The following is a 9695-nucleotide window of genomic DNA, read 5'->3' on the forward strand; positions in this document are numbered from 1 at the left end:
GAGGCCGTAGGAAGTTGCCACTGTAATGCTACTTGATGAACGTACAGTGGCAACTTCCTACTACTATGCTACTTGATGCCCCAACGTCCTCGAAGACTCCAACGGCCGTAGGAAGTTGCCATTGTAATGCTACTTGATGCACGTATTCATTGCGACACGAACTCGAAGGCCGTAGGAGGTGGCTGAAAGTGGTCACCAGGTTGCAGCGAACTGATGCTTTTACACTGGAATGATGCCAGAGGTTTGAGGCCGTTGGTAGACCTTTGAGCCGAAGTAGAGTAATTTATGAACTTTATTGTCCTTATGGATTGTCAATTATCGTGTCGGGCAGAAGGCGTCGGCTGCGTGAACATTCTTCTTCAATTTAATATGTCAAACTTTCCCCCGCGGGCGGGCTGGAAAAATTTCATTAGATTCGTAAGGATTAGTACTTAAAGTTTTTTAAATCTTCAACATTCACCTTGTAAAGTGTACCTGCATGCTACCTTACCTAACTTTAATCTATCTAAGACCGTATTTAACGCCCGTTTAGTAATCTAGTACACTCATATATAAAGAACTTGATCAAAGTGGACAGATGCGCTCATTTTAGTACGTATGTGGCACAAATATTCTGCTAGTCCTTTCAAAAATTTACTGTTTTTATGTCGGATTTGATGCAGTGTTCTAAGTAAATGACTATTATATGATAACTATGTATATCTGAATACAAAAATTTGTACGAAACTACATCTAACTTTTTCCTCATCACTGATATTTTTGGTGAATAATTGTTTCGTCAAACTCGCTAACAATTTGGGAAGTTAATCCAATGGCATTTAAATATGCAAAACAAACAAACAACTATGTTAATCCCCAGACTTGTTCACAAGAACATATCCTTCTGAATGTGTAAATCCCCTGTCAAATAAAAGCATATCAGTTATTTAATCAGTTTTATTCGTTGATTTAATTATCGAAAAAGTTATTTGATTTATTTTCGAAGTTTTGTTCATTTGTTCGTTGACAGGCAGAGCAGTGATCAGTCTGTAATGAGTGAACGTTTCATGAGGCTGTAATGAGTGAACGTTTAATGAAGCTGTAATGAGTGAACGTTTCATGAGGCTGTAATGAGTGAACGTTTCATGAAGCTATAATGAGTGAACGTTTCATGAAGCTATAATGAGTGAACGTTTCATGAAGCTGTAATGAGTGAACGTTTCATGAGGCTGTAATGAGTGAACGTTTCATGGGTCCGTTATGAATGACACATCAAAATTCAATAAGACTTACACTACATCTGCCTGTTCCCAGCATGAATATACATTATATTCATATCAATGGAAAATAATGAATAAAATCAAATTATTTATGTATAGGTTTGCAAACAATTGAATGGAACTAAAGCGCTAAGGTAGTATTGATTATCATTAAAGGCGTCAAACGTTTGTCTCCATTCACATTTCCACTCTTTTAAGGTTTTTCTTCATCTCCAATGGTGGAAATTCTCACTAAAAAATTATTTATTTAAATATTGCAAAATGAAATAACATGAAATGAATCTTAGCTTGATTTTGAACCATAGATAAGACGGTTGCAAATTTGTATGATAATGGTTGGAGACGTTGAACTGGTTTACATGATAATGGTTGGATATGTTGAACTGGTTTACATGATAATGGTTGGATATGTTGAACTGGTTTACATGCTGTCTCTTATACACATCTAGATGTGTATAAGAGACAGTTTACATGATAATGGTTGGATATGTTGAACTGGTTTACATGATAATGGTTGGATGTGTTTAACTAGTTCACCTAATTGTCGTTATTTAATGACCCTTATAGTAATTATTAGAAATATTTTACCTCTGCTAATCATGTAATTTTCATTTGATTACGAAGCTCCAAAATAATCGAATGTCGACTTTGTGTTTCAGTTCTGAAAAGAACGCATCGCCATTTTCATTGAATTGTAAATATTCCTTATCCGATGATGACATTTTCGAAAATTATTAATGATATTATTGCCTAATTTGTATTATTGAAGGACAATAATAATATCTCGCCCCGTATCAATAGTTTATGAGTAGAATATAAAATTTTATCATATTAACTCGTGAATAAATATGATGAAAATAAAATGCTCAGTCTCTATTTGTTAATAAATATATATAGACATGAATTTCTCTAATTCTATTCTTGTTTTTACTTGACCTCTCATTACCTTGAAAATTCAATACATAACTTTAGAAACATTTATAAAATCAACAAGAGTTTGTATACAAATTAAACTTTAACAGATGCCAAATTAGAATAACACATTCTTGATCAGATAAATTTTTACAGGGTCTTCACCAAGAATAATTATTGACCATAACTCGAATTGATTTTAATATTGAATTAGGTTAAAATTGACCATAACTCGAATTGATTTTAAAATTGAATTAGGTTAAAATTTACCATAACTCGAATTGATTTTAATATTGAATTAGGTTAAAAATCGTTAAAAATTAGGTTAAAAATCGTTATCTTCATCGTCGAGAACTTGGGACGTTGCGGCTGCTGCCGGCCTCCTCAACCCCCTCTGACCAACACCTCCTCCTCCCCTCACTCCCCCCTCCTCCTCCAGCAGGGCTTCCACCCCTCCCCCCAGCTCATCCTCCAGGTCCTCAGAGTCGAGGCCCTTGAGGGGCGGCCGTACCCCGTCGGGGAGGCCTTCGTCGTCCAGGTTGAGCTCCGTGTCGCTGAGGGAGTCCAGCTCCCCACCCCCCGTCATGCTGCCGAACACGCGCCCACCGCCTGACGTACGATACGAATTTAACACAAACGCGGATAAATATTGATAAATATTTAAATAATAATCAATATAAGTATTTGCACCAAAACTTACAACATTTTTAAAGTTAGTACACTTCGTAGACGAATGATCAGAGGCCATCTTTAGATGAATGAGGGCCAACAATCGACTTAAACGACTATCCGTGGGGCCAGCATGAACCCGCTAGAAAAACAAAATCATGATTGTGACTATGAAAATTTTTAAAATATGAAGAATTTGATATACATGCGAAGTTTTGCGAACCTTTGAGTTTTTTCTCTTCTGGTTTCTCCTGTTTGAAAGAGTTCATAGGGCGCTCGTAGTCGTCATCATCATCATCATCGTCGTCTTCATCACCATCACCTGCGCTGTCTTCTTCTGAGTCGTCACCGAAATTTTCGAAGCCTCCGTGGCTTTTCATGTCAACGACTCGCTTGTTGACGGCCTGGGAGACAATAGTTCGTTGCAAAAAAAAAAGTTATCAATAAATCAAAGAAGTAATTTTTACCTACACTAATAATGAAGTACGAAACGTTTTAAATTCCCTTGTCGTTTGCCCGCACAGCGCGATGACAATTAAATAACGCTGTTCACTTTTCTCTCTATCGCTGTCCTATGCTGAAACAGGAATGCCCTAACGATACAAAATTCTACAAGACTTTTTAAGAGTAAGTACCGTTTATAAATTATCCACCGTTTAGTGCATGTGCGCCGTGTAGCTACATCTGTTGGGAAGCCTCAGACGACCTTAACGAACAATTGAATCGAGTCAAAATTTATTTATGTGATTTAAATGCATTTACCTATTGAGAATCCCGACGACTGCAAAGTGCGTGTATTTCTATGTGTTCATGGCCTAACCCTCTACCGCCTGACATGAGTAACCGGAGCAATATATTGTCACAAGCCTTAGTAGTATATTAGTATTACTAATATAATATTATATTAGTAATATTAATAATATTAGTAACCGGAGCAATATTGTTACGCGCCTACTTCCCAAAAAGGATACGTTCTAGTGAGCGCAAAATGACTTGCACTGATGGTTGCCGCCACGTACAACTTTAAAATGTTCTCTGTTGCGTACAAACGTCCTCAGGTTGCTGCACTCAATAGTTTACGTTCGATTGTATGTTCCCGGAGAGTGACATACGGTGGTAAAGGATAAAAATCAGTTGGCATTCATCGCCAAGTCAGTGAAAAGCGTGGTGAAAATATCATACGATGGAATGGAAATAGTGATGGAATGGTGCGGGAATAGGCTAGGGACTTTAAAGATACCGCACGAATATCCTTGATGAGGATCGAAATGGAAGACCTTCAGTCAATACCGATGATCTGCTGTAAAAAGTGGACTGTAAAGTGAAAGATAACAGACTATTCATTATGTCGGCAATTGCTAAAAAGTTCTCTTCTGTAGCAAAAAGTGTTCTTGTGAAATTGTCTTATCAGGCGCCCATCAATTGTCTTATCAGGCCATGCCACTTGTCGATGGCATGCAAATCTGGTCCCAAGATACATATGATAAATGTCTCAATATCAATGGGAATTATAAGGAAAAGTAGATTAAATCAAGGAATTTAACTTGAATAAATTATTTACGGAAAATATTTGCTTGCTGTTCCATTATGTATAAGCGGTACTTATATGTTAATGCGGTAAGATGTAAAAATTTAATAACCCTCCCTGTATTAATTTCTCTGAGATTCCTTCAAGACTTTAGTTACACTCTTGCGTTGGGTGACCTAGAAATATTTGAGGCTTATTAACACAATAATTCAGTAAAGAGCCTAGCACATAACACAATAATTCAGTAAAGAGCCTAGCAAAAAACACAATAATTCAGTAAAGAGCCAAGCACAAAACACAATAATTCAGTAAAGAGCCTAGCACATAGCACAATACTTCAGTAAAGAGCCAAGCACAAAACACAATAATTCAGTGAAGAGCCTAGCAAAAAACACAATAATTCAGTAAAGAGCCTAGCACAAAACACAATAATTCAGTATAGAGCCTAGCACATACCACAATAATTCAGTAAAGAGCCTAGCACATAACACAATAATTCAGTAAATAGCCTTGCACAAAACACTATAATTCAGTAAAGAGCCTAGCACAAAACACAATAATCCAGTAAAGAGCCTATCACGCACCTCCCGCTGGGACATCTGGCTGAGCTCGTTCTTCTCGTTCTCCTCGAGGCGCAGTTCCAGGTAGCTGAGGCTCATGAAGCGCTGCACGAATGTGTTGTAGTGGATCTTGAGCTGTTCTTCCAGCTTCTCGTACTCGTCCATGAACGCTGGACTGAAAACCGAGAGCTAATTTAATAAGGATCTAGTTGCAAACAAGAAAAAATATTATTATTCTGGATCTTGAGCTGTTCTTCCAGCTTCTCGTACTCGTCCATGAACGCAGGACTGGAATCCGAGAGCTATTTTAATAAGGATCTAGATGCAAACAAGAAAAAATATTATTATTCTTAATAAATACTAATAGCGTCACTCAGGGTCCCCTGCCAGCCCTGTTCTTTTCGTATCTTTATAGCGTCCCGCTACTGCTGTGATTAATTAATTAAATTAATTAATTACCCTTAATTGCACCTTGTGGGTGGGTAAATGCACTGTAGCATAATTATTTTCGTTTAATCATTAGTAGATTCTCTCCTTCACATGCTTATACCTGACTAGGCATCATCATTGGAGCCTAAATTGGGCGAAAGCCTTAATTAGCCACAATTTGAATTTATTCTGAGCCAAAAAAAAAAAAAAAACGAAAACATCACAGAAGGCGATCCGCGCACCGGCTTTTTTTGATTGCGAGGAGGCGCTTCTGGTTCCTCTCGAGCGCCGTTTTCTTCTTCTCGCACTTGGCCTCAACGGTGGCCTCATCGGTGGCCACGTTCTCGATGGCCTTCTGCGTTTCGCGCAGCTCGGCCTCACAGGCCGCGACCGCCTCCTGCAGGCCGCGCTCCACGTCGATCACCTCGAGCGGCCTGTTCATCACGTTCGTGCGCATCTCCTGCACGAATACGGTCAAATTCGTGCGTGATTAGAAGGTTCGTGCGCATCTACTGCACGAATACGGTCAAATTCGTGCGTGATTAGAAGGTTCAACTCCTGCAGGATTACGGTCAAGTTCGTACGTAATTAGAGGGTTCATGCGCATATACTGCATGAATACGGTCAAATTCGTGCGTGATTAGAAGGTTTGTCCGCATATAATGCACGAAAAAAGCCAAATTCCTGCGTGACCTAAAGGTTCGTGCGCATCTCGCGCACGAACACGATCATATTAATGCGAGATTAGAATCAAACGCATATCCTGCAAGAATACGATCAAATACGTATGCAATTAGATGGTTCGTAGGCGCCTCCTGCACGATCACGATCAAATTAGTTCGTAGTAGATGGCTCGTTTACTAGAAAACTAAATTATTAGGTTTATGTGCATCACCTATCATGTAAAAGTTGGAATTAGCTTATTTGGGTGCATCTCCCTTTCAAAATGTTCAATAAATTTATCAAGTTATGTCTGTGGCATAACAATCACTTGTGTATGAAAATTCAACTTAAAAATTCTGAAGGATATTTCAAATTCAATGTATTCACATATAATAATTAGAAGAAAATTATTGTGGGAGATGAAAATTTACCCGAAGGTTGACCTCCCTCCTGAGCAGGTCGAAGAGCGCGGCGCCCTTCGTTGTGATGTTCGACGCCAGCGCCCGGATTTGCTTGAGTTCCCCTGTCTGGTGGAGGGCAATATGTGTCATCAGCTGGGTTGTATTGACGGGGACTTATTTGTATATGAGTAATTTGTGTGATAAATTGTGTTATATTATTGGGGAGTTATTTATGTCACTAATCGGATTAAACAGATATTCATATTCCATAGCAGTCCTTGTCGATTTTTTATTCCTCCATGTTTGTACGGTGGACCTATTATGCCAACCCATTGGCGCTCCATATATACGGTGGCTATTAATTATTACCTCATTTACATGGTGTTAACTTTTCTACACCGAAATATTTCAGTTATCATTTTTTTTATCTCTAATTTGCTCGGCTTCCGCGTAATCTAGCTGCGCTTCCACTCATGAAAACTAACATTATACCTACTGTATAACACTCCATCAAATTAACTGAAATAATATTGAGCAAGCTTATTTAAACTGCATAAACACTGTCTCAATATGCCGTCCTCCAGGCGGGGTTTACCCATACATTCAAAATGATGCTCGGAGCGGTGAAAATTTCCAGTTAATTTTTAGTTTAGCACAATTATTATTCAGCATAAATATTGCTCAGCACGACTATTATTTGCTACGAATATGAACAAGAACTGTTAAGCCCGACGCAACGCACCCTATTGGACATGTCGAAGTTGTGTGTGGTGCCACCCTCGTCCTCGAGGTCATTGTCCGGGTCGTTGTTCTGCAGGGCGGAGTACAGCAAAGTCAACGCCTTCAGGATCTCCTGCACGGCGAACCCGTCCGCCTGGTACAGCTTCTTGGTGTTCAGCCGCACATGCGCCTTCGTCGCCTGCGAGGAATTCAATTGTGTAGCTAACGAATGACAAGAATGGGTACGGGTAATGGCATGCGTTGAGTACATTTTAATTATGTAGGCATTGAGGAATTCAGTGCAAATGTTAGTTTGATCTGGACGGTGAAACGCACATCAAGGGATTAGAACAGTCTTTTTCTCAAGTTATAGTTATATATAGCGGTTTCAGCGTTTAGTAGGAACATTCGCAGAACATTCACAGCATTTTGCGGGCTTGAACTCGCAACTCACTGCTACAATTCTACTGTGATTAACCGCCCGGCCTCCTTGCCGATTCTGACCAGAAACTGGCGCACAGAGCTGGGATCGAACCCTCGCCTCTCTGCGCCAATCATGGTACTCTGAACTTTAACCACTGGGCCGCCCTGCCACATACTGCAAGTTGTCCTATGGTCAATTCCTGTGTTCAGAAAGGAACAATTTTCAAGTTTACATCTTGACCCCATACACCACTCACCATAAACTGCGCAACCATCCTGATGAAGAGGACTCGGTCGTGCTCCGTCTCTACAATGGAGGGCAGGTCCTCCGCCTTTGGGTCGAACCTCTTGACGACCCACGCGAGAACCTCCGCCACCAGAGGGAAGTTTGGGGTTCGGAAGTTCTCCACCGAGACCAGTCTAGGGTAGCCCAGGGCTCTGAGCATCTCCGTAATGTCTACCAGGGATTAAAATATTGTTCAGCAGCTATGCCATGAAATTCAATGTAGATGATTTGGAGAAGCAAGGAATTTGTTGCCTAATAAAATATAAGATTATGAAGTGCTTAAGGTAGCTCGGTAGTGTTCTGGTAAAATTTAAATAACATAATCAACAGCACCTACCATTAGTTAAGGTGGGTACTGGCGGCACACAAGATTTTGTGAATTACAGCAGCAGAAAAAATAATAATAGTCCATTTCTTCCACAATTCTACATTTCTGTTATATGCGATTTTTTATCCTGAGTACGGTCCTCATAACTTACTTCTTAGCTCGCGGTATGACATGACGAATTAAACTTTTTGACTAGAGATTGTAGCAAATTATTAATTATGAATGTGACGGTATTCACAGAATCGTTGTCGAGCGACAAATCGTGACGAGGTGATTTGTTGATCCATTGTTGTTATGGTTACTGATAATACAGCATGAACAAATTGGAACTCTTAGGCGCACATTGGAGGAGCATCCAATATAATATCACTAATAGAAAAAATTCTTACGGAAAAGATAAAGAGCAATGAAACATATTTTAATCAATTCTGTCTTCTCTATATAATGATGTGGTTATTAAAGATAATAATCGAGAGATTCACGAGGAAAAAGTTTTCAAGTCAAGACAAGGTTACAGTTAACTATAAAAACTCTTGCAAGTTTTAAATAATCATATAATATGCCAGTCGACCATTTATTTCACTTTCAATTTTTTCACCCGGATCTCTGGGCAAACTAGTTCCCGTTCTCTAAAAAATGCCCGCAGAGAAGTAGGTCGTGACAGAGCAAATTGTGAGCGGCTTGTTCGAAGATCTGTAGAGGTGCAATTACTTACTAAAAGCATAAATTTAATAGCGTAGTTTAATTTTAGAAGAAAAATGGTAAGTCGCGTGAAATCAAAATTTTCGAGCTATTCTTACAAGTATAGATGAGTATTTTTCATGGTGAAACAAAACAGTAATTCGCTTGTATTAACATTGATCGACTGACACTAGGTACTGGAGAGTGCTAGGCTACTACCTAACCTCATCTGTCAAACTTGGTGACATGTGATCTCCCTGCCCCTGTCGACTCACAAAATAAAATGCCAAAGCTTTTGAAATTTAATAAGGGAATTCCTTATTTCTATTACAAGTTTTTGAATTTTGAGACTCTTGTACAATTGGAAATCTGGATAGGTAGCACTGGCACATAGCTAACTACCACTGCAGGGCTGGAAAAGTCCAATTTTTTTAGGAAATATCGCGGTTCTAATATCATATAATTTCAGTAGGTGTGAAATCTTGTGGCTCGAATGTCATAAATTTTTGTTTGATTGAAAAAATCGTGGTTTGCAGTTTGCACTTAGCATTACATAGTGGCTAGCCTGGAAAAGTCTATTTTTGTCTGAAATATCGCGGCTCTAATATCATATAATTTCAGTAGGTATGAAATCTCGCGGCTCGAATGTCATACATTTTTGTTTGATTAAAAAATCGCGGTTTGCACTTTGCAAACATGTCATTTCATAAAATTTTCAACTTCCGCAATCCGCATTGCTTTACCGTTTCCGCCAAAAATATCTTGCTGAAAAAACATAAACATCGTAATGTAAACAAATAAACAAAACGTTTGTTGAAGATCGCGCATAGTTGCGG

At 39.0% G+C, this 9695-nt stretch overlaps 1 protein-coding gene across 1 annotated transcript; it reads right to left on the reverse strand.

The window, feature by feature from the left end:
- Positions 1 to 865: 865 nt before the first annotated feature.
- On the reverse strand, positions 866 to 8445 carry LOC108680664 (clusterin-associated protein 1). Its single transcript, XM_018169544.2, has 9 exons — positions 8330 to 8445; positions 7822 to 8021; positions 7164 to 7340; positions 6452 to 6547; positions 5600 to 5817; positions 4953 to 5103; positions 3064 to 3244; positions 2571 to 2780; positions 866 to 900 (listed from the first exon to the last, which is right to left on the reverse strand). The coding sequence occupies exons 1-9, from the start codon at positions 8349 to 8351 to the stop codon at positions 866 to 868; spliced, it is 1290 nt and encodes a 429-aa protein (XP_018025033.1). The 5' UTR covers positions 8352 to 8445.
- Between the last annotated feature and the right edge of the window lie 1250 nt (positions 8446 to 9695).

Source organism: Hyalella azteca, unplaced genomic scaffold, assembly GCF_000764305.2.
Source record: "Hyalella azteca isolate HAZT.00-mixed unplaced genomic scaffold, Hazt_2.0.2 contig15086, whole genome shotgun sequence".
Lineage (NCBI taxonomy): Eukaryota > Metazoa > Arthropoda > Malacostraca > Amphipoda > Hyalellidae > Hyalella > Hyalella azteca.

What these genes read in the sequence shown, in the direction of transcription:
- LOC108680664 (XM_018169544.2), bottom strand. Translation starts at nt 8,351, where the DNA reads ATGTCATACCGCGAGCTAAGAA. An exon ending in GGAGGGAGGTCAACCTTCGG is followed by an intron (nt 5,818 to 6,451) that starts GTAAATTTTCAT and finishes GTATTCGTGCAG; the next exon opens with GAGATGCGCACGAACGTGAT. An exon ending in GAGGGGAGGAGGAGGTGTTG is followed by an intron (nt 901 to 2,570) that starts GTCAGAGGGGGT and finishes TTTATTTGACAG; the next exon opens with GGGATTTACACATTCAGAAG.